This window comes from Diceros bicornis, chromosome 6 (genome assembly GCF_020826845.1).
Source record: "Diceros bicornis minor isolate mBicDic1 chromosome 6, mDicBic1.mat.cur, whole genome shotgun sequence".
NCBI classification, from domain to species: domain Eukaryota; kingdom Metazoa; phylum Chordata; class Mammalia; order Perissodactyla; family Rhinocerotidae; genus Diceros; species Diceros bicornis.
In genome coordinates, this window is record NC_080745.1 from 23,347,738 (window position 1) to 23,372,805 (window position 25,068).

The following is a 25,068-nucleotide window of genomic DNA, read 5'->3' on the forward strand; positions in this document are numbered from 1 at the left end:
AGGTGACTCTGGATAACAAGTATACCAGTGGCCTTGCACTATTTTTATTCTTGCAATTTTCTCTGACAGTAAACTTATATCCAAATAAAGTTTTTACAAATACGTTTTTTTCTAATTTCTTAAATTAGAATCAATACAAAAAAAGGAAACACACCCACACTTTCCCAGTATCAGATTGAAGAAAACAACCAACTCATCATGTGTGCACCTCCTTCTGAAGGACTGGAGGGCTTTGAACTGACATGTATGGGAGGAGAAAGCCAGAAGAAATGTTGGAAGTGGGACAAAGTGAATGAGTAAAAAGGAGAAAGGTAACAGTTTATACACATTTTACCCTCGTCCCACTTACGGAGCATGTGACTTTTCCACGTTTCTTAGGAGTGGGCTGCAAGAACTGCATGAAGGTATCGAAACCCAAGGCTGAACCTGCTCAGCATCTAACTCCACAGAACCTCACTAAGGCCAGCAAAGAGCAATAACGAAGCATCAGACCCTGCCCAGTGGCATTACGGAGGTTACCAGCAAGGGCTACCATGACAAATCCTGCAAGATAAACTGCAGGGCCAACCTTACACCGAACTTTCAGGTCATTTCCTATTTTAATTCACTGCAGAAATTTTTTTATCGAAAATGTTAAAACTAATTTTTATGTTTATATCAGAGAGCTTTTAGTTTCCCTGGCTGATCCTGCAATACAAATGTGTAATCGTAAGGTACAGAAATAGTGAGTGAGGAGGAACAAAGAAACAAACGTCACATTTGCTAACAATGAGGGAAATTCTAAAGTAATGCCTGGGCTCCTGTCGACCTTTCAAGAATGGATCCTGACTAGAACTTGATTTTTCTAAATTTTCTCCAAAGCCTAGTGGGTTGAAATACAAAGACGCACTTCCAGATCAAGTGATAAAAAAATAACCTTTCCCTAGACAGGAGTTCTCTCACCTTCAGATAAAATTTCAAAGATTCAAAGCGGAGTCTTATTTCAGATTCAAAAGGAGATCCTGCTCTCAAAAACAAATATACACTAAAAGCCTTATTTTGATCAAAACAGGGAAATACAAGGTTCAAACTACACTGATTTTTATTGGGTGTTCTGGTTCTAGTTTACAATTCCTTCCATGGATCTTGATTAAGAACGACACTGTTCAGCCTAGAAAATAGGGCTTTGGGAAGGTATCTCTTGCTTAATCTATTGTTATCTTTTTTGTGTGAGCAGGGAACCAACAAAATATTAAATTCTACTTTGCATCAACTTCTAATAAAGCTTTCAGTGTGGCTATCAAAAAGACCATTAAGAAAAGGCCAGTGATATCCTATCAGTCTTGATCATTAGAAAATAGAAAAAAAATCCTAGTTACAGTAGCAGCAGAAAACAGAAGAGACCTATGAATAACTTTACCAAAAAAATTTTAAAGAAAGAAATGAAAAGAGATACTACGTTTTTGGCTGTGGAGAATGAAGGTTGCCTGAAAAATTAAGATACTCTTTATATTCTAAATAACTATCATTTCATATAGTTCCAATGACTCCATATAAGACTTTTTTATAATGGATAATAAAGTTTTGATTCTACAACTCATGCCAGCTCTACCACTTATAAGCTGTGTGTCCCTGGGCAAGTTTATTTCTATTCTATGCCTCAGTTTCCTCACGTGTAAAACAGGAATATAGTGATAGTCTTATTCTGAGGATGAAATGACTTAGTGCCTGGCACACAGTTTGTGCTCAATAACTGTTAACTACCGCTGCCACTACTACCACTGCTACCACCATCACCACTACCACTGATACCACCAATCCTCCTACAATTTGGAAAAATGAACGAAAAACAAAAGATAAGACAATTTTATGAACAATAATAATAAGTAATTACCATGGTAATTAAAAACACTATGGTACTGACGCAAGGATCAAACATATCAGTGGAAGAGAACAGATAACTCTAAACATTATACACACACACACATACACATTTTTAATATAATTAATGAAACATAATAAACTAATGAAAAATGGGTCATTTAACAAATGGTTCTGGTAAACTGGCTAAGTATTTGGAAGAAAATCAATTGAGAGCTCCTTGTATATCACATTCTAAATAAATCCAGATGGATTAAAAATGTCAACATTAAAAAGAAAAAGTATACAGAAGAAGAAACAAATTTTCTATTAACTTAGAATAGGGACAGACCTTCTCAATGTTAAAAAAAAAAAAACAAAAAACAAAAAGAGGGGCTGGCCCAGTGGCCTAGTGGTTAAGTTCGGCATGCTGCACTTCAGTGGCCAGGTTTTGGTTACCGGGCGCGGACCTACACCACTCGTCAGCAGCCATGCTGCGGCGGCAACACACATACAAAATAGAGGAAGACTGGCAACAGATGTCAGCTCAGGGACAAGCTTCCTCAAGCAAAAAGAGGAAGATCGGCAAAAGATGTTAGCTCAGGGCTAAAAGAAAAGAAAAGAAAAATCACCAAAGTGACAAACTCAGAAAAATCTAGTCAATAAAATAAAGAGGTTATTTGCCTTACAAAAGATCTCTTTAAGCCAAAAGAAAAAAAAAAATGGGAAAAAGAATGAACGAACAATTTATATTAAATAAAAGCGTGTTTTGTACGGAAAATCAGTATAGTGCTCAGCGTTGGCAAGAGTGCAGCAGGACAGACACGCTCACGCACTGGCAGTGGGGTGAAAAATGACACAGCTGTCCCAGGAGCACCTCAGTGCACACAACAAAACCCTCAAAGTTCACATCCCGTCACCTAGTACCTCCACTTTCAGAGCCTTCCCAGGGAAACAATCACAGCTGGAGAAAAAGACTGATGTACAAAGTCTGTTTGTTGCAAGGTTACTCACAATAGTGATAAACAACCTAAATGTCTGACATTGAGAGAATAATGGTTATAGTGAAGATGAAAATCTATACCATGAAATATCAAGCAATCATTAAAATATCAGTTTTAAAGATTATCATGCTGTAAGACCATTCTCATGTCACTCAATCATATTAAGGAAAAATACCCAAGCCTATAAAACTATATGTACCATATTTCCCAATTTTGGGATGACTGAATAAATAAACTACGTATAGAAAAAGGGCAGAAACAAAATATGCTAACATTGGTTAACTCAATAAGATTATGAGTTATTCATATTTTCTTTTTTCCTTTATATTTTTTTAAAAATTTTCTACCTTGAGTATGTAGAACTTTAAAGAAACTTTCAAGAAAACCCTAAATGTTGACAAATAAGGAAAGATGTCACCCACAGAATGAAAAAAAATCAAGTCAACCCTACAAAGGACTTTCTAAAAACCTTACTGAAGTCTAGAATGTTTACCAATCTTGCTCTATTTTCCTTTATTGCCCACATGTGCCCATGACAGTTGATGGGTCCTCATTCCTGCCTTAGGAAATGAGAGGGTGCCACAGCACAAAGGGGATGGGGTCATGCCTGGACCTCCTCCTCCAGCCTTTCCCTAGCTTGCTGCTTTTCAGCTCCCAGCCACAGTCTTACTTCCCAGCACACAGCGGCCATAGCCCTGCTAGCCCAAGCAAAGAATTATATTTCTTATGTTTTTCACAGTATTTAAAAAAACTCAAAATATTTTTCACCCATAGTGAAATTTCTTATACATAGGAGGCACTTAACAGATATTTCCTGACTTATTGTCAGAGTTTGTGTTTCCATACATGCCAGCACTATGAACCCACCCATTGTCTAGCTGTATAAAGTATTCACTTGCCTAAGCACTTTCACCTGTCTAAAGCTTTCAGTTTACTTTAGTTGGTCATTCCAATTTCCAGTAATAAAAACTGTCTCTTTATATCCCCTATCTTTGCCTAATTACTTTAACTTTTTTTAAGTATAAAAGTAAAACACTATTCCTTTTCTTTTCTTTATCCCAATAAAATATATGGACATGGAGGGAAAATTTCTGCTTCAGAAAATAAATCCATGACCTTGACTATATAAGAACCTGCAGCCCAGGAACTTTTCCTACCTGGAATGTGAAAGTCTAGGTTTGGTAATCAAAGTATAAAAATATGAGAGAAGTCTGCTTTCCTTAATATTTCAATTTAAAAAAAGGGATTCAAGCTCTTATTCTGATCAGCATAAAATTTCTTACATAATCTCACAGATAGACTTTAAGCACATATGTGCACGCTGTTCTCCCAAGATTTTGTCTGTTCTAAGCAAGGTAAGTAAAAATCGATTCATTGTATTGATACAGTGCCCAAAGCTGGAGTCTTCACATAGAATTTCACTTGAAATATTTCACTTGCTTTTTGCACATTTAAGCAGAGAGTTATGTATCTGGTAGGAAAAGAACTAGAGAGAAAAATATCAAGTTCTCTGACTGCTCCCATGCAATACAATGGCCATAACAGTCCCCAGCACAGGGAATGAGGGAAAGTGTCAAGAGGAATTAGGCAACAAGGAGATGGCAGGAGCAGGCCAGGGGGAGAAAGCAAACAAGGTGGACTGAGGAGCATCAGCCCTCTACAAAATAGAGTGCAAGATATTGCCAGCCCTCTACTATTAGAAACTGTCCTGGGCAGGCTATAGCTAAAATTTTCAGCAGCCTTGGGCAACTAGCAAACCAGGCCCACCACAAATTTTAGCTAAGCCCTGAATGTCAAAAGAAGAAGAGAGGTGAAGACATGAGGAGTGTTCCAACCAAAGAAAATGGTAAGTGCCAAGGGCCGACGGCTAGTACAGCCCTGGCATGTGCAGGGAACATGTTTGAGCCAGTATGGCTGGAGACTGGTGAGATGAGGTCAGATATTAGTAGGGCCAGACAGCACAGGGCCTTCCAGGCCATGGGAAAGACTTCAGACTATATTGCTGGTACAACAGCACCCTCCAGAAGGTTTGTAATTGCCTCTTGAGACAGGTCTGTACCATTCAATTTTCACAAAAGTAAATCAAAGTAGTAAGTCTATAGCAGATTAAATGAAACCCATATTCCTTAATATGGTCCACAAGGCCCTGCATCATGTGGCCCCCACCCACCTCACCAACCTTACCCTCTTCTTCACCTGCTCCTGCCTCAGGGCTCTGGGGCCTCAGTGTACATCTGTTCTTGTCATCTATAATGTTCTCCCCAGACCTCCCCCGCAACACACCCACCCCAATATCTTCTCTCTGAAGTGATAGTGCCTTCTTATCTTTTCATTGTCATCTCCTCAGAGCTGTTTCCTGGTCACCAGATCTAAAGTTGGTTCCTCTTACCTCTCTCTCTCAAAGCACCCTGCTTTTTTTTCTCACAGCATTTGTGACAATTATACCTTTACTTGTTTAATGTCTACATTTCCAACTAGACTGAGAGTTCCGAGAGAGTGGAAAACATGTTCTGTTTTGTTCATGACTGTATATCCAGGATTTGATAAATATTTGATGAATGAATGCAAAAAATAAGTAATATATAATCAACAAAACCAAAAGTTGGTTCTCTGAAAGATCAACTAGGGAAATGTGACATCAACATCATGGTGGAGAGAGTTAGTCCCTTTCTCTCTCCCCTCTAAGTTATAACCAACTGGACATCCATTGACCAATAAATGATTCTCTACACAGCACAAAAGGATGCCTAAGAGATCCACACATCTATACGTCTGAAGGTGGGGGAACTGGAACCCTGGGAGGCAGTGGAACCAGCAGAGTAGTCCCCTCCACCTCCCACAGCAATGGCGATCCAGGGCACAGATCCTCACACCGACGTGTGTGCCTGTGAACAGACGCTGTGGGAGCAAAAACAATAGAAATCCCTGGCCGTCCCCCAGCAGATCTGGCCCGCATGCCTGCAAGCAGATGCTGTGGGGTCAGAAAAAGCAGGCACGGCTTGCTCCATGCAAGAACCAAACCTCAGAGCCGAAGTCCCTCGGTGGCTCCAGCATGCATGCACCCTCGTCCTCCCCTGGCAGTAGCCAGGTTGTTCCAACAGTTGACATAATATGCAAAACTCGGACTTTCCTGGCTGGAGTGGGGGGCCTTGACCTGAATTTTCAAAACACACTGGCTAGCACCAGAAACCAGAGGCTGCATGAGCGAGGAGCAACAACCACCACTCCCTGCTTAGCCCCTGCTCTCCCTCAGCAGTGGCAGGTGGAACCTGCGTCTAGAAGCTTCAGGAACCACAGCAGAACCGGTGACCCAGCCCCCAGTGGCAGTACCCCCAACACTGGCTCCACCAGCAGCAGGGGATGCATACAAGTCCCCAGATCCCTGGACCCCCCCAGGAGCAACAGGAATACTCGTGAACCCAGCACCCCCGGCAGCGGTGCAGCCAGCAACTGCAGACAACCTGAGAGCAGGAGTACAGGTAGTGCACAAGGCAGCAGCATCTGAGCCTGTGGAGAGCCCACAGAGAGCTAGTGGAGGAACCTGAGATCCAGGTGACCTGGGAAGCAGCAGAAGTGCTCACAGCCTGGTGACCCCAGTGGTGACACCTGAGATTGCAGTGACATCATAAGCAGCAAGGCACCAGCAACCTCAGAGGCACAGTGGCACAAGGAGGGCACTGACAGTGCCTCTGGCAGAGGCAGTGGAGAGGGAAAGTGCGGGTTCTCAAATACAACCAGAAGCAGCTCAAAAGCAAAGTAACCAAAGCTGTACACAAATAAGAAAAGGTGATTACTACCACAAAAGTGCAGGCAGAGAATCAATTCATCAAACAGCATGAAGAACTACAGTAACAGTGCAGAACAGAAAGAGAATGACAACTCTCCAGAAACCAATCCTAAAGTCACATAAATTTACAATCTAAATGACAGAGAATTCAAAATAGCTGTCATGAAGAAACTCAATGAGCTACAACAAAACTCAGACAGTGCAATGAGCTGAGGAACAAAATTAATAAACAGAAGGGATACTTCACCAAAGAGATTGTAACGCTAAAAAGAAAACCACACAGAAACTCTGGAAATGAAGAACACAATTTATGAAATGAAAAATAATGTAGAAAGCATTAAAAATAGAGCAGACCACATAGAGGAGAGAATAAGTGAACAAGAAGATAGAAACCTAGAAATGATTCAGGTGGAGTACGAGAGAGAACTAAGATTTTAAAAAAATGAAGAAATTCTTCAAGAAATATCTGCCTCAATTAGGAACAGTAACAGAACGATAATATGTATTCCAGAAAGAGAGGAGAGAGAGAAGGGAGTAGAGAGCTTATTCAAAGAAATAACAGATGAGAACTTCCCAAACCTGGGAAGAAACTAGACATATAAGTACATGAAGCTAATAAAACTTCTAATTACTTCAATGCAAAAAGACCTCCAAGGCATATAATATTAAAACTGTCCAAAGTCAGTGACAAAGAAAAAATATTAAAGGAACCATGACCGAAGAAAATAACCTACAAAGGAAACCCCATCAGGCTTTCAGCAGATTTCTCAGTAGAAACCTTATGGGCTAGGAGAGAGTGGAATGACATATTCAAAATACTGAAAGATAAAAACTATCAGCCAAGAATACTCTATCCAGTGAAATTATCCTTCAGATAAGACAGAGAAATAAAAGATTTCCCAGACAAACAAATGTTCAGGGAGTTTACTGGCACTGGACTGGCCTTACAAGAAATGCTGAAAGGAGCCCTCCTACCTGAAACAAAAAGGAAAAGGTTTACAAAGCTTCGAACAAGGAGAAAAATAGACAGACAGAATCAGAAAATTGCAGCTCTATATGAGAATAGCTTAGTGAAAACTTAATTATAACATAAAAGATAAAGGGAAAGAAAGCATCAAAAATAACTATAACCACTTTAACTAGGCCACAAACTCACAACATGAAAAAGAAAAATTTGTGACAACAAAAACACAGGAGAGGAAGAGGAAGAAGACAGAACCTGTAGAGGCTAATGGAGGTAAGAGGCAATGAGAAAAAGGACTATCCCACCTATGAGATCTTTTATAAAAACCTCGCAGTAACCACAAAACAAAAAATCAGAGCACAGTCATAAATCATAAATAAAGAGAAAACTGAGAAAAACATCACAGAAATCTACCAAACTGAAATGTCAGACAGAAATACAAGGAAAAGGAAATAATGAAAATTAGAACAACCAGAAAACAAAAGATAAAATGGCAGTATTAAACCCTCATATATCAATAATCACTCTAAATGTTAATGGATTGAATTCACCAATCAAAACACAAAGTGGTTGGATGGTTTTAAAAAACAAGACCCAACAATGTACTGCCTCCAGGAAACACATCTCAGCTCTAAGGACAAACAGGCTCAGAGTGAAGGGATGGAAGATGATACTCCAAGCAAATGGCAAGCAAAAGAAAGCAGCTGTAACCATACTTATACCAGATGAAACAGACTTCAAGACAAAAAAGATAACAAGAGACAAAGATGGGCATTATATAATGAAAAAGGGATATTCCACCAAATGACATAACACTTATTAATATATATAAACCTAACACAAGAGCACCAAAGTATATAATGCAACTATTAACAGACCTAAAAGGAGAAAATGACAGCAACACAATAATAGTAGGGGACTTTAACACCCCCACTTACATCAATGGACAGATCATCCAGACAGAAATTCAACAAGGAAATAGTAGACTTAAGTGAAACACTAGATCAGATGAACTTAATAGATATATATATATAGAACATTCCATCTAAAAACAGCAGAATACACATTCTTCTCAAGTGCACACGGAACATTCTCATAGATAGACCATATGTTGGGAAACAAAGCAGATCTCAATTAATTTAAGAATTCTGAAATCATATCAAGCATCTTTTCTGACACAATGGTATGAAACTAGAAATCAACTACAAGAAAAAAGATGGAAAACTCACCAATATGTGGAGAGTAAACAACATGCTACTGAACAACTATTGGATGAATGAAGAAATCAAAGGAGAAATTAAAAAATACCTGGAGACAAAGGAAAATGAAAGCACAACATACCAAAACTTATGGAATACAGCAAAAGCAGTACTAGGAGGGAAGTTTATAACAATATAGGCCTACATCAAAAAAACAAGAAAAATCTCAAACAATCTTACACTATACCTAAAACAATTACAGAAAAAGAACAAACAAAGCCCAAGGTGAGTAGAAGGAAGGAAATAATAAAGATCACAGCAGAAATAAACGAAAGAGACTAAAAAATCAATAGAAAGGGTCAATAAAACTAAGAGCTAGCTCTTTGAGAAGAGAAACAAAATTGACAAACCCTTAGCCAGACTCACTAAGAAAAAAAGAGAGAAGACTCAAATACATAAAATCAGAAGCGAAAAAGGAGAAATTACAACAGACACCACAGAAATACAAAGGATTATAAAAGAATACTATGAAAAGCTATACACCAACAAACTGGATAACCCAGAAGAAATGGATAAATTCTTAGACTCATACAACCTCCCAAAACTGAATCAAGAAATAGAGAATCTGAATAGACCAATCACAAGTAAAGAGACTGAAACAGTAATGAAAAACCTCCCCCAAAACAAAAGTACAAGACCAGATGGCCTCTCTCGTGAATTCTACCAAAAATTCAAAGGTTTACTACCTATCCTTCTCAAACTATTCCAAAATACTGAAGAGGATGGGATGCTTCCTAACTCATTTTACAAGGCAAACATTACCCTGATACGAAAACGAGACAAGGACAACACGAGAAAGGGAAACCACAGGCCATTATTGCTGATAAACATAGATGCAAAAATCCTCAACAAAATATTAGCAAATCAAATATAACAATACATTAAAGGATCATACACCATGATCAAGTGGGATTTATTCCAGGGATGCAGGGATGATTCAACATCCATAAATCAATCAAACTGATACACCTTAACAAAATCAAGAATAAAATAACATGATCAACTCGATAGACGTGGAGAAAGCATTTCATAAGATCCAACATCCATTTATGATAAAAACTCTCAATAAAATGGTTATACATGGAAAGTACCTCAACATAATAAAGGCCATATATGACAAACTCACAGCCAACATCATACTCAATGGTAAAAAACTGACAGCTATTCCACTGAGAAAAGGAATAAGACAAAGATGCCCACTCTTGCCACTCTTATTCAACATAGTACTGGAAGTTTTAGCCAGAGCAATTAGGCAAGAAAAAGAAATAAAAGGGATCCAAATTGGAAAGGAAGAAGTAAAACTGTCACTATTTGCGAATGATGTGATTCTATATAAAGAAAACCCTAAAGAATCCACTAAAAAGCTATTAGACATAATTAATGAATACAGTAAAGTTGCAGAGTACAAAATCAACACACAAAAATCAGTGGCACTTCTATACACTAATAATGAACTAGCAGAATGAGAAATCAAGAATACAATCTCATTTACAATCACAACAAAAGGAATAAAATACCTAGGAATAAATTTAACCAAGGTGAAAGACCTATACACTTAAAACTATGCAACATTATGGAAAGAAATCGAAGAAGACATAAAGAAGTGGAAAGCTATTCCATGCTCTTAGATTGGAAGAATAAACACAGTTAAAATGTCCACATTACCTAAAGCAATCTACAGATCCAATGCAATCCCAGTCAGAATCGTAATGATTCTTCACGGAAATAGAACAAAGAATCCTAACATTTATATGGAACACCAAAAGACCCCGAATAGCCAAAGCAATCCTGAGAAAAAAGAACAAAGCTGGAGGTATCACACTCCCTGAATTCAAAATATACTACAAAGCCACAGTAATCAATACAGCATGGTACTGTCAGAAAAACAGATACATGGATCAATGGAACAAGAATTGAAAGCCCATAAGTAAAACCACACATCTATGGACAGCTAATCTTTGACAAAGGAGCCAAGAATATACAATGGAGAAAGGAAAGTCTCTTCAATAAGTGATGCTGGGAAAGCTGGACAGCCACATGCAAAGAATGAAAGTAGACTATCTTATAGCACACTTAAAAATTAACTCAAAACAGATTAAAGACTTGAATGTAAGACTTGAAACCATAAAACTGCTGAAGAAAACACAGGCAGTGGGCCAGCCTGGTGGCACAAGTGGTTAAGTGCACACGCTCCGCTGCTGCAGCCCTGGGTTCACCGGTTTGGATCCTGGGCGCGCACCGACACACTGCTTGTCGAGCCATGCTGTGGCAGCGTCCCATATAAAGTAGAGGAAGATGGGCATGATGTTAGCTCAGGGCCAGTCTTCCTCAGAAAAGAGAGCAGGACTGGCATCAGATGTTAGCTCAGGGCTGATCTTCCTCACACACACACAAAAAAAACACAGGCAGTATGCTCTTTGACGTCAGTCTTAGCAGTACCTTTTCGAATACCATGTCTCCTCATGCAAGGGAAACAAAAGAAAAAATAAACAAATGGGACTACATCAGACTAAAAAGCTGCATGGCAAAGGAAACCATCAATCAAACAAAAAGACAACCCACCAACTGGGAGATTACTATTTGCAAATCATATATCCGACAAGGGGCTAATTTCCAAAATATATAAAGAACTCATACAACTCAACAACAAAAAAATAACTCAATCAAAACATGGGTAGAGGATATGAACAGACATTTTTCCGAAGAAGATATACAGATGGCCAACACGCACATGAAAAGATGCTCAACGTCACTAATCATTAGGGAAATGCAAATAAAAACTACAATGAGACATCACTTCACACTCAACCGAATGGCTATTATTAAGAAGACAGGAAATAACCAGTGTTGGAGAAGACGTGGAGAATAGGGAACCCTGATACACTGCTAGTGGGAATGCAAACTGGTACAGCCGCTATGGAAAACAGTATGAGGGATTTCTCAAAAAATTAAAAACAGAAATACTACATGATCTAGCCATTCTATCACTGGGTATTTATCCAAAGAACATGAAATCAGTAATTCAAAAAGATACATGAACCCCTGTGTTCATCACAGCATCATTCACAAGAGCCAAGATGTGGAAGCAACTCAAATGCCCATCAACAGATGAAAGGATAAAGAAGATGTGGTATATATATATATATATATACACACACAATGGAATACTACTCGGCCGTGAAAAAAGAAAAATCGTGCCATTTGCAACAGCGTGGATGGACCTTGAGGGTATTATGCTAAGCAAAATAATGCAGACAAGGAAAGACAAATATCATGATTTCACTCATATGCAGAAGATAAACAAACATATAGATAACGAGAACAGACTGGTGGCTACCAGAGAGGAAGGGATTGGGGGGAGGGCGAAAGGGGTAAAAGGGCACATATGTATGGTGATGGATAAAAATCAGACTATTGGTGATGAACATGATGCAGTCTGTACAGAAACTGAAATATAATCATGTACACCTAAAATTTATACAATGTTATAAGCCAATATGATGTCAATAAAATAACTTTTAAAAGGTTGAGGAAAAAAAAAGATCATCTAAATTACAAACCTTCATCTAGACTGGCCAAAAAAAGAGAGAAGACTTCAATAACTAAAATAATGCATGAAAGAACATAAAATACTATAGAGCTTACAAAACAAAAAGGATTATAGGGGAATATATGAACCACTATATACCAAAAAATTAGATAACTTAGATGAAATGGACAAATTACTTAAAGACACAAATTACCACAACTGATTCGACAAGAAATAAAAAATCAGCAGACCTGTAACAAGTAAAGAAATTGAATTCATAATTAAAAAGCTTCCTATGAAGAAAAGCCCAGGCTCACATTGCTTCACTGATGAATTCTATCAAACATTCAGAGAAAAATTAAAACCAATCCTTCATAAACTTCCAAAAATTAGAAGAGGAAGGAAAACTTCCTAACTCATTCTATGATACCAGTATCACCCTGATACCAAAACTAGACAAAGATATCACAAGGAAAGAAAGCTACAGACCATATCCCTTATGAATATAGATGCACAAAGCCTCAACAAAATACTAGCAAACACAATTCAGAAACATATAAAAAGCATTATACACCCCAACCAAGAGGTATTTATTTCAAGAAAGCAAGGTTGGTTTAACATCCAAATATCAATTACTGTAATATACTATAATAATATTATAAAGAACAAACATCATATAATCTCCTCTGTATGTGCAGAAAAAGGATGTGACAAAATCCAACATTTCTTCATTGTAAAACATCCAACAAACTAGGAATAGAAAGGAACTTCCTCAACTTGATGATGGCCATCTACAAATAACCCACAGCTAACATCGTACCTAACGGTGAAAGACAGACTGTTTTCTTCCTAAGATCAGGAACGAGACAAAGATGCCCACTCTTGCCACTTCTATTCAACATTGTACTGGAGGTTCTAGCCAGGACAATTAGGCAAGAAAATGAAATAAAAGGCATCCAAAGTGGAAAGGAAGAAGTAAAACTATCTTTACTTGCAGATAATATGATTCTGTATATAGAAAATTCTAAGGAATTCACTAAAACACTATTAGAACTAATAAATGAGTTTAGCAAGGTTGCAATATACAAGATCAATATATAAAAATCAATTGCATTTCTATACATTAGTAATGAACATTCCAAAAATGAAATTAAGAAAACAATTCCATTTACAACAGCATCAAAAAGTATAAAATACTAAGGTATAAATTTTTTAAAAAGAAGTATAAAACTTATATGCTGGAAACTATAAAACAACATTGTTGAAAGAAATTAAAGAAGACCTAAGTAAATGGAAAGACATCTCATATTCATGGATCAAAAGATTTAATATTGTTGGGGCCGGCCCTGTGGCACAGCAGTTAAGTGTGCGTGCTCTGCTGCTGGCGGCCCGGGTTCGGATCCTGGGTGCACACTGACGCACTGCTTGTCAGGCCATCCTGTGGCGGCGTCCCACATAAAGTGGAGGAAGATAGGCACAGATGTTAGCTCAGGGCGAGTCTTTCTCAGCAAAAAGAGGAGGATTGGCATGGATGTTAGCTCAGGGCTGAGCTAACAGCTCAGCGTGTTGGCTGAGTTTTTGTTTTTTCCTCACAAAAAAAAAAAAAAGATTTAATATTGTTAAGATGGCAATACTCCCCAAATTGATCTACAAATTCAATTCTATCCCTATCAAAATCCTGGCTTCAGTAATCAGGACAGTGTGGTATTGAAATAAGGATAAGCGGACTAGAATGAGAGTCCAAATTAATCCTTATATTTATGGTCAACTGATTTCAACAAGAGTGCCAAGATAATTAAATGGGAAAGAATAGTCTTTTCAACAAACGATGCTGAAACAACTGGATATTTATATGTAGAAGAATGAATTTGGATCCATACCTCGTACCATATACAAAAATTAATTCAAAGTAGACCACAGGCCTAAATGTAACAGTAAAACTATAAAACTCCTAGAAGAATACAAAGGAGTAAACCTTTGTGAAATTGCATTACGCAAAGCCTTCTTTGACAAAACACCCAAAGCACAAACAACATAAGAAAAATAGATAAATTGGACTTTTCAAAATCAAAAACATTTGTGCTTCAAAGGATATCATCAAGAAAGTGAAAACGACTATAGAATGGAAGAAGATACTTGCAAATCATATATCTGATAACAGACTGATATCTAGAACTTATAAAGAAATCTTGCAACTCAGTAATACAAAGACAACTAAGCCAATTGGGGCCAGCCCTGTGGCACAGTAGTTAAGTTCGGTGTGTTCCGCTTCAGTGGCCTGGGTTTGCGGGTTTAGATTCCGGACACGGAGCTACCACTCGTCAGCCAGGCTAGGGCGGCAACCCACGTACAAAACAGAGGAAGACTGGCATGGACGTTAGCTCAGGGCTGATCTTCCTCAAGCAAAAAAAGAAAAAAAAAAGGAAGAGGAAGAGTGGTAACCCATGTTAGCTCAAGGCAAATCTTCCTCACCAAAAGAAAAAAAAAAGATAACTAAGCCAACTGAAAAATGGGCAAAGGAAATGAATAGACATTTCTCCAAAGAAGATACACAAATGGCCAATAAGCACATGAAAAGATGCTCAACATCACTAGTCATTAGGGAAATGCAAATTAGAACCACAATGTGATACTGCTTCACACCTACCAGAATGGATAAAATTTAAAAGACAGATAATAGATGTTGGCAAGGATGTGGAGAAATCAGAATCCTCATCCATTGCTGGCTGGAATGTAAAATGGTGCAGCTGATTTGGAAAACAGTCTGGTAACACCTCAAAAAGTTAATATATAGAATTACCATATGATCCAGTATTTCTACTTCTAAGTATATACCCAAGAGAATTGAAAACTTGTACATGAATGTTCAGAGCAGCATTATTCATAATAGCCAAAAATGGAAACTTATCCAAATGTCCATCAACTGAAGAATAAAATGTGGTATATCCATATAATGGAATATTATTCAGCCATAAAAAAGAATGAAGTACTGATATATGCTACGCTATGGATGAACCTTGTAAACGTTATGCTAAGTGAAATAAGCTGGTTACAAAAGACCACATATTGCATGATTCTCTTTTTAGGAAATGTCCAGAATAGCCAAACCTACAAAGAAAGTAGGGTAGTGATTGACAGGGGCTGGGGGGACAAAGGAATGGAGAATGACTGCTGAATGGGTATGGGGTTTCTTTTGGGGATGACAAAAATGTTCTAAAATTAGATTGTGATAATTAGTTGCACAATCCTGTGACTATACTAGAAAAAACTGAATTACACATTTTAAATGGGTGAATAGTTTAGTATGAGAATTACATCTCAGTGATATAATGTGTTAGGTGCTTACCATTAAGTTCATATAATACTTTCCCTTCCTAAATGTTTATTTGTTGTGCTGTGAAAACAAGGTTAAGATACAAACAAGGGGAAGACAGAGGAAAGACATCTTTGGGGATCTTGGTAGCTGGACATTACAGCCCTCCCAATATAAAATATTTATATGTGCTGAATTTAGGTGACAAAGAATTTACTTGTAGTTCAGAGTGACAGCAAATTATGTTGCATATCCTTACTAAGGCTTAATCACTCAAAGACTTTTAAACTGTAAAATGTAAAACTGACCTCTCCTTAAGAGCCAAAGCCTCTCTGTTCCCAGGGCTGGCAGCAATGCACTAAGAATAGATGGCCTCAAGAAGCAGAAACCACACACTCACATTCCTCAAGACCGGAAGCGCCAACTGCTCGAAGGAAGTCAGATCTACCACATACTGCCCAACTCGGCATTCACGTTTTCCAGGTGGAGGCTCTGACCTGAATGAAAAGACAGTATGTTCTTTGTTGAAAGACCCCTATATTGATTTCTGGGTTTTAGCTGCTCCACTGAGTCTCTGGCCTTCCATATATGCTAAATCAACCTTAAAAATCACCTACATAAAAAGTGGTGATGTGCAAAGCTGATCTGATTCCATGCTCTCTCCCGAGGGCAGGACTACCACTAAGTGTGCACACCACCACCAACGGGCATGGCAGTTACCTTGGTGGGGCCACTCCTGAAGCTCCATGGAGCTAGTGCGCCAACTATTTTTGAAAAGTAGCACTAGAAACTGGGCTATGAATTACAAAGCGAGAAGAGCTTGTTACTCAGTGGAGTTAGTCTTAAGTGAAATATGATTATTTTTATACTTTGTTTTTCATATGATGGTTTCAATCTCTGTTTTCTTTCTCTCAGAAACCCATAAAGGCCCCAGATTCTTCAAGACAGAAGAGATCATTTAGCTCAACTCTGTGCCAGGGAGAATAAAACACCAGAGAAATGAAATATCAGTACCCAACTCGAGATAAAGGTCCCCGTGTGCCGGATAACGTGACGACATCGAATCCTATTCTTCTCCCTCCCTGTCTGACTTCTTCTGTATAAAATCCATCAACGGCCACGCCAGAGGACTTTAAAATCTCACTGGCTTTCTGGATCAATGTTGTTTTTCCAACTCCTACAAAAAAAAAAAAAAAAAGTCTATTAAGAACCACTCCCTTGCTGGAACACACATAGCACTCGCTGACTCAGAGCAATCATGGTGGGGAGAGAAATAGGCCGCAAAGGGATTTTATGGATATTAACTTCACTATAATTTTGATTGCTCCAGATGTTAATACTTTAATTTCACGTAGAAATAAGCATAATAAAAATATGAATAGTACCATCAAGTTTATTTTTAAATTCTGAAACATTATTAATTTTGTCACATACACAATCCTAGAACCAACTGAGTGGTTTTCTGATGACAGTCTCAAGTGCGATTTGCATCCTATGAGACAAGCTTCTATTTTCTCCTAGGTTTCCTCTCCTCCTTGGATGGCCACATTTTATCACCTAGGAAGTAAAACCAGCCTCGCTTGAGTCAAAGGTTGGGCACTTTAAACTAGGATTTCAACCTTCAAGACACTCTGAACCTACCTTTAAAAGTGGGCAAACCACTTCACACCTCCATGGACTCACATTGCTATGTCTCCTGAAAATTTGTCTCTTAAATACCACTACCACCACTAGAAATGGTAATTTTTAAACTTTTCCACAAAAGCAATCCTATCAGATTGGCAACCCCTTCCATCACGTCCTCCAGTGCGCGTAAGCATTCCTTTGACTTGCCCCGAGCCCTTCCCAAATTATAACCTATGCACCTTCATACCTCTGACCCCTTCCTTTCCTCCCAGCATGGCCTGTTGACCACTCTAATTAATTCTTGTGTGTTTTACAAGCACCAACAGGTGCTGCACAATATAATATTAATCACTGACATTAGGGAGCCAGGCACTGTTCTAGCACACTTCACAAGCATTTTCTTGGTTAAAGCCTCACAACCACCCTCTGAGTCAGTTACCATCCTTCTCCCTGTTTTACAGACGAAGAAAAAGAGGCACAGAGGGGTTAGGTAACTTATCTAAGGTTACACAACTAGTAAGGACCATACATTTTAATACGTGCCTTTATCTGTCACCATGACTTTGTTTATATGAGCCTCATTCCCATAGAGATTTAAGTCAGTGACATTATGATCGCCCAAAAATGGAAAGACAGGGAAAACTTCTAGGAGGTCTGCAATAGAGCTATCTTGAGATACCATACACAGGGTTGCAAAACATATTATTTCTATGGCTGCCCCCAGAGTAATTAGGGTTCCCCAAGAAGACCTTTCAGCTTCCTTGAGATAAAATATGATCCCTTCTTCTTATTTAATAAATCTCTCCTCCAAACTTCACACTAACAAACAAAGGCATCTGGTCTTTCGGAACAGCAACCTAAGAGGATCCCAGCCACATGCTCACTGCGGCTAGTAAGAGAACTGTGAAGTGTTCTAATCCCAGCTCTGTCCCTCAGTAACTGCTGATTTAGGAAAGTCACTGAAGAATCTGCTTAATGCAGGCAAGTGGCACTGGTGGCTACGTTAAGCTGGTACTTTTCTGAAGGGTAACTTCAATGTGCCTACCACAGCACACAGCAATTCTATGGCTAGGAATTCATCCTCAGTAAAGAATCTGACAACAAAGATACGTGAAACAGGATGTTCACTCCAGTCTTCCTTATAATAGCAAAACATTGATAATGTTACTAAATGTTGCTCAGTAAGGGAATGTTAAATTATGGCATCATGTATATAATGACACATAAACACACAGGAATACCATGTAGCCATTAAAGAGAATACTATTTACTTATATTTATTAGTACAGAAAACAGACCACAATTATATGAAAATAAATGGAGAAAAAGCAGGTTAAGAAACAGCAAACAGAGTATTATTCCATTATGCTTTTTTTTTTTTTAAAGTCATGTATGTGTCTACAGAAGAAAACACCAAGAAGAATACGGAAAGGTTTACAGCACTTATTTCTGATTGTCACTTTCTTCTTTAAAACTTTCTTGATTTTTTTTTTTCGGTCTTATAGTGAGTAGGTATTACTCTTATTGTAAGAAAAAACAAAACTGTTTAAATTTTGAAAAAGATAAAATAGAGCATCTGTAATAAACGGTACACTGTGTGTCCTGTATGGTAGGTAGGACATAGTAAGGCAAGAAGAGGCATTTGGCTCAAGTCCCTTTTCTCCTCTTCACTTCTAGAAATCTTCTTTCAGTTTCTTTTTCACCTCCATTATTTAAGCTGCTACCCTAGTGCTGTCTACACTGGTTAAGAAGTGGCCTGTGCTTAAGGAGACCCCAAAATGACAGCCCCACACCATACACAGAAAAGAAGAGGTCAGAAAGCTCCAGAATTATTTTGGATCTGGTTCTCCCATAAAGCCAACCCTGAAATCAAGATTCAAGTGTAAGTAGTTTAACTTGGGAAGTGATCCCAAGACCCGCCGGTAGGGAGGTAATTGCATTATCAAGCTCCGTTACCACTCCAGGTAGCTGGAGCTTAACCCCACTGGGGAATCCTAGGAGACACATGGCTCAGAAGTATCCTGTCTGAGGGTGAGGAAGTAGGGACTTTATCCACTAACTTCCATCTAGCATGGGTTGGAGGCTGCTCCTGGGGGACAGGAATTCCCTGGCCCTTCAGGTCTGCCCTCTGTGCTCCAGTGACCAGAGAAAGCCCTGCAAGATGGGTCATGGGCTGGACAGTTGGAAGTCGGGAAAAAAGCTAAGTGCCAAGAAGACATGGGTGGAGCATTGAGAGCATATACAGCAAAAAGTGACCTCTTTTGAGAAGATACATTACCTGATGGTCTCAGTACACAGAGAAGATCTAGACAGCAGGCAGAGTTTGCGACTGAGTTTGTGACAGATACCAAGAAAATTAAACACACACACACACACACACACACCCCCCCCTCAACAACAGACTACAAAGGAGAAAAAAAGTTGTGTATAAAAGGAAAAGAAATTACAGATTAGCTTTTACATAGTCATAATACTGGAAACACTGACTACTGAGCTAATCCAAATTATATTATAACCGCATTAGGAAGATGGGGAGAAAGAGAAGGTGTGGGGGTTTAAGGACAGGCTTAAGAGAGCCATACTGTAGAATCCTCTGAGTCTTTCAACTATGTGTACATAAAACTTTTATAAAGAAGAAAACAGAGAGAAGAACCAGTGCTGGTCTGGCCAGCCTCTGTTCCCAGCCACCTCCAGGACTCAGGCAGATACAGTCACAGTAATAGGTCACCTCTGTTATGAAACACATAGATGTCTTAGGGCCAGCCTGCTGAGAAAACGGCATTCCAAGTTTCAAATAAAGGAGTGACAAATCAGCTTTCAAAAGACAGTCCTCCGCAATATTATGGAGTACCTTTGGATATTAGAAATTTCTCAAACCACCCTCCTCCTCACCCCTCCCACTGCCTGGTAAAAATAAAATTCCAAAGTCTGCAATATTAAGTGTAGCCTTTGCTACTTAAGGCTAAACACGATCACTAAAATAAAGTGAAAGAGAATTCCACGCCCAGGGTTACAATCTTTGATATTTAAACTCACAGTTAACTTGAAAATTAGACCCACCTTGCAAAGGAGCTGAAAAAATCACTTTCTCCCCTCTAAGTCCATCTTTCTTCTTTAGCCTATCTGATGCTGCCACCACCTTCCTGCCTCTCCTTTTAGTCACCCCGGATACACGTGCAGCACCTTGGTTTAAAAGGCATCTCCTCCTCTAGTCTCTCATTTGAACACACACTGTCCCATTCACATAGTCCCGTAGGGTTGAGGGATTTGCCCAATGGCAGGCATTAGAGGGGACAGGCACAGACAAAGGATCTGACACTGAGAAGGAGTTCCTCTAAGTCTCAAGGCTTCTCAACCTGCAGCCTCATCCATGGAGGGAATTCAGGGGGCACTGAGCGTGGACGTGGGAAAAAAAGGTTACATCTTTAATTGCACTATCCTTCTGCGATTCCGCCCTTCCTTTTGTTGTCTATGCAGGCCAGAGTCACAGGGCACCACGTGTGCCTATCAACAGACATCAAACACCTTCCTATCAATCACGGTCGCGGCAGATATCCCGAAATTTCGTTTGTGCACATCGCAACATCAAAACGACAGTAGCTGTTATCGCCACCGCTAGACCGTAGGATTTAATGCCTTAATAAAGCAGCCCATATGCGACCACATCACGAACTCGTTCTCTTTCTTACCACAGCTGGCTTCATTTCCAATCCTATCTAACTTATGTACTTACAACCACGTTTTCTGGGCAACGATACGTGGGCTTCAAACTACCAAGCCTGTCATTGAACTCGGGATTTTGGAGGCCAGCAGCCCGAGCCCTGGAGCCGGCCGCCCTCCCCCAGAGCACGGACCGCCCCCTCCACACGCCCACCACGCTCACACTCTCGGCCTCCGGAGGCTGAGCCCCTGCGGGGTTACCTGGGGGCCCCGTCAGGAACACGTGCCGGGCCATGCCGGTGGGACGGGTGGGGGTCGCGACCCGGGTCGCAGTCGGAGTCGCGGTCGCAATCCGGGGTAGGGGTCGCGGCCCAGTTCCCGCCCCCCGCGTACCACCACGGCCGGCCGGAAGCACCGCCCCCCACTGCCGCGCAAGCGCCTCAGCGCTCTGCCTCGGTCCGCGCATGCGCTTCCGCCCTCGTCCTCGGACCGCGCCTGCTCCCTCAGCTCTCGGCCTTGGTTAGCGCGGGCGGCGTCTAGCCTTCCAGGGGCTCCGAGGTGGGCGGCTAGTCCTCTTTGAGCCTTGTTAGGGTCCCTGTACTTCAGCCTTGGTGCTGGGCTCACATGGCGTGTTTGCTAACCAGTTAACCAGTTTTGCTAACCAGTTGCTCGAGTTCTGCCCCTGGGACCCGGACCTGCGAGCTGAAATTCCCGCAGGCTCGGGGACAGCGCTTCTGCGGGGGCTTTGAGTCCTGGAAGCTTTCCTCAAGAGAGGAGGCGTTGCTACCGATTCGAACTATTTGCTCAGTGGTGTCAGCCATAGCTGCAGAGTAGAATTAGCTGATTAAACCTGCTTGATGCCGAGGCTCCACCTCCAGAGATTCGGGGTGATTGGTCTGGGGCGAGTTCTAAGCCTCTGGATCTCTTTTTGTTTTTTAAACTCCCCGGCAATTTCTAAAGTCCACCGGGGTTGAAAACCACTGGTTTAGGCATACTTCCAATCTTCAGCCATGCATATGAAGACCAATTTCCCTTTCCTACCTCTATACCATAGGCGTAGACCAACGCAAGGCCCGGTTGGACTATCACCCAGTGCAAACAATTAAGTGGCTTTCCGCCCCTCACTTAACTACCTGAAGTATTTCAGCCAGCGAAATGGAGTGTCACTGGCCTTGGGCGAGATTTACCTGTAAACTCTGCCAGTCTAACAAGTGAACAGTTGGACTTGTGATCAGTCATCTTCCTTCCTGGCTGAGAAAGCAATTTCAGTGAGTGCTCAACTTAACTGGTTTGTGCCCACGCAGGACGTCCAGGGCTCTCCTTAGCCTGCGATATACGACAGTCAGAGGGCCTTAGTTTCTTGCTATTTAAAAAGGAAATCATCTAAAAAAAGTCAGACTTGTACAGTTTAGCTGCCACCATGATTTCTGCAACATTTGTAACGATGCATCACCGGTAATGTAGGGCCTTCCACCTACATTTCTTTCACCTTCATGCAAACTGGAATCAAGACCAGCTAATGTAGCCAAGTAAATGCATAGGAGTAGTTTCCAAAAGAAAGAAGGGAAATATGTACACAGTCATATATATACTCTTGTGTTTATTAAAAACATTTATTTTTAAATGCTAATTATGTAACATTTTCCATCGCTAAAAAGCAATTTGTATTTGCAAGGCTCACCAGAAGTCAGATTATTTTCTTTTGATGCTATACCTGGAATTCCAGTAGCTACTAGCAGGCATCGGTTTAGGTAACTCAAGGAACGTACAGGCTTCAGGTGTAGAGAATTAATGTCTCAGAGAGCAAAAAGAAAATTCTTCTGTAGTTGGATGTTCGTTTTCCATTAAACACTGTTTCTTTGGGTGGTGATTAAGTGGCTGTCCTCACTTTGTGATAATTCATTGATCTGAGTCTTTGGTTTTATACAGTTTCCTCTGTGTGTTCTACATCAACAGATGAAATACCTTATATTAGAAATTAACAACAAAAGAGAGGAGGGCATAATTAGGAACACATTTAAAAATAAGTAGGTTATTAACTTTTAGTTAGTTGTTAACTAACTTTTGCTTACTATCCTATCAAGGTAGAATTACCTAAGGAACAGGTAATTCTAATCCTTTGTCCCTGCAGCACTCAGGTGCAGGCTCCCTTTTGATAGGATGCAGTACAGTTCTTTATCAAAGCAGTTTGTAAGTACATGCCTGAAGTCTCTACAATTCCAAAAGTCCTAAAAAAACAATTTTTTTGTTTGTTTTTCATATCTCTGCTTTGCCAGGATTGTCCCTGTCTTAAAACTGTAAGTTCCATGTTTTTGGAACTCCCTCCATCCCAAGCAAACCCAGATGGTTGATCATTCTACAGTTAAAGGACAGAGGAGCGTTTGAGCAGCAAACCAAAGGGCTTTATCGGGATAAGTGCTACAGAGTGAATGTTTGTGTCCCCCCAAAATTCATATGTTGAAAACCTAATGCCCAAGGCGATGGCATTAGGAGATGAGGTCTTTGGGAGGTGATTCAGTCATGAAGGCAGAGCCGTCACGAATGGGGTTAGCGCCCTTGTAAAAGACCCCAGAGAGATCCTTAGCCCCTTTCTGCATGTGAAGATACAGTGGGAAGTCTGCAACCCAGAAGAGTGCCCTCATCTGATCATCCTAGCACCCTGATCTCAACTCCTAGCCTCCAGAGCTATGAGAATAAAATGCCTATTGTTTATAAGCTACCCAGCCTGTGGTATTTTGTTATAGCAGCCTGGACAGACGAAGACAGTAAACAAACAGTTTCCTTCTTACAATAGTTCATTATAAGCTGGTTGTTGTGAATATAAGGTCTTGTTCCTGAAGAAATAATCTTGTCAGTGGTGATAACTATAGAGCCTATTTAACACAGTCTATGCCTGAAACCCATCCGTTAGGACTCTGGGTCCTATCACTGTGCAGCAGCTGCAATGACTGCACCGCACACTCCCTCTTCCTGCACTGTGTGCCTGGTGCTCCCCCGCCACACCACACGCACACAGTCCTGGTGTCCGGCGGTATCTCCCTGGCCTGGACACAGAACAAGGGTTCCGACCTGTTGTTTGGGATAGGTCCTGAGTACAAGGAAACTGAGAACAGAACAAACAATTTGGCTACTGGGGATGTGAAAATACAAAAGTGGAGAAAAAGGACAAATAAGGTGAATGTGTTGTTTTGCCAGCCTGGCATTCATTTCCCCTTGTGGAAATAGCACCTAAATTCTCCTTCTGGGAACATCCTTTCCCCAGGCCCAGTTCCTGTGATTGAAAGGAGTGGATCCCTCTCTGCTTCTCCAGGGGAGCATGTGACCAAGCCTGGTCACAGAGACCATTCCGTCTCCCTGGCTCAATGATCGGATCCAGAAAGCTCATGACCCAAGCTGGGTCAGCAGCATATAAAACCAAGACTCTTATCTGAGCTCTTCCTGCTCATAAGCATGTCACTCCCTGCAACTCGGGATTGAGGACAGCCACCAGCCAGTGAGACTGGAGCAGAGGGACAAGGGGAGTGAGGGGCCTGAGGGGCCTCCCCTCCCACTCTGCCCAGTGACCTCTTACTCATCCTCCAAGACCGGCTCAACTGTCATTCCTCTGGGAAGGCTTTTCTGATTCTCCTAGACCCTCACCAGTGCTGCCCCAGCCTTCCATTCAACACCCCCACAATTGTGACAGTGCAAGGATCTGTTTACAAATGTCTCTTCTCCTGCCACCCAATTATGAATTTCTCAAAAGGCAAGGATATAAAGGATCTTTTCTTCTCCACCTCTTTATACCCAGCATGCAACGCAGTACTTATAGCACGTTCATCCACCCACTGTGGGCCAGGAGCTGTTCTAGGCACTGGGGGTACAGCAGTAAAGAAAACAGCCTCTGCCCTGGTATAGCTTATATTCTAGTGGGGAGAGACAAACAAATAGACGAGAAGGTATAATAGACACATGATGGTAAGGCCATGGAAGAAAAACAAAAGGATGGGGAATGGAAAGGGAGGTGTATGTGCCTTTTGTAGAGAGTGATCAGAGAAGATGTCACTGAGAAGACATTGTCTGAGCAGAGCTCTGAAGGAAGCCAGGC

General features: G+C 40.5%; 1 protein-coding gene across 1 annotated transcript in view; it reads right to left on the reverse strand.

Moving 5' to 3' along the window:
* Positions 1 to 21,367, reverse strand: part of NTPCR (nucleoside-triphosphatase, cancer-related) — a 39,386-nt gene extending 18,019 nt beyond the window's left edge. The window contains exons 1-3 of the mRNA XM_058543014.1: positions 21,243 to 21,367; positions 16,710 to 16,872; positions 16,096 to 16,192 (exon numbers count right to left, since the gene is read on the reverse strand). Of these exons, the coding sequence (XP_058398997.1) occupies positions 16,096 to 16,192; positions 16,710 to 16,872; positions 21,243 to 21,276 (294 nt within the window). The 5' untranslated portion in view covers positions 21,277 to 21,367. The remainder of the gene's footprint in view (positions 1 to 16,095; positions 16,193 to 16,709; positions 16,873 to 21,242) is intronic.
* Between the last annotated feature and the right edge of the window lie 3,701 nt (positions 21,368 to 25,068).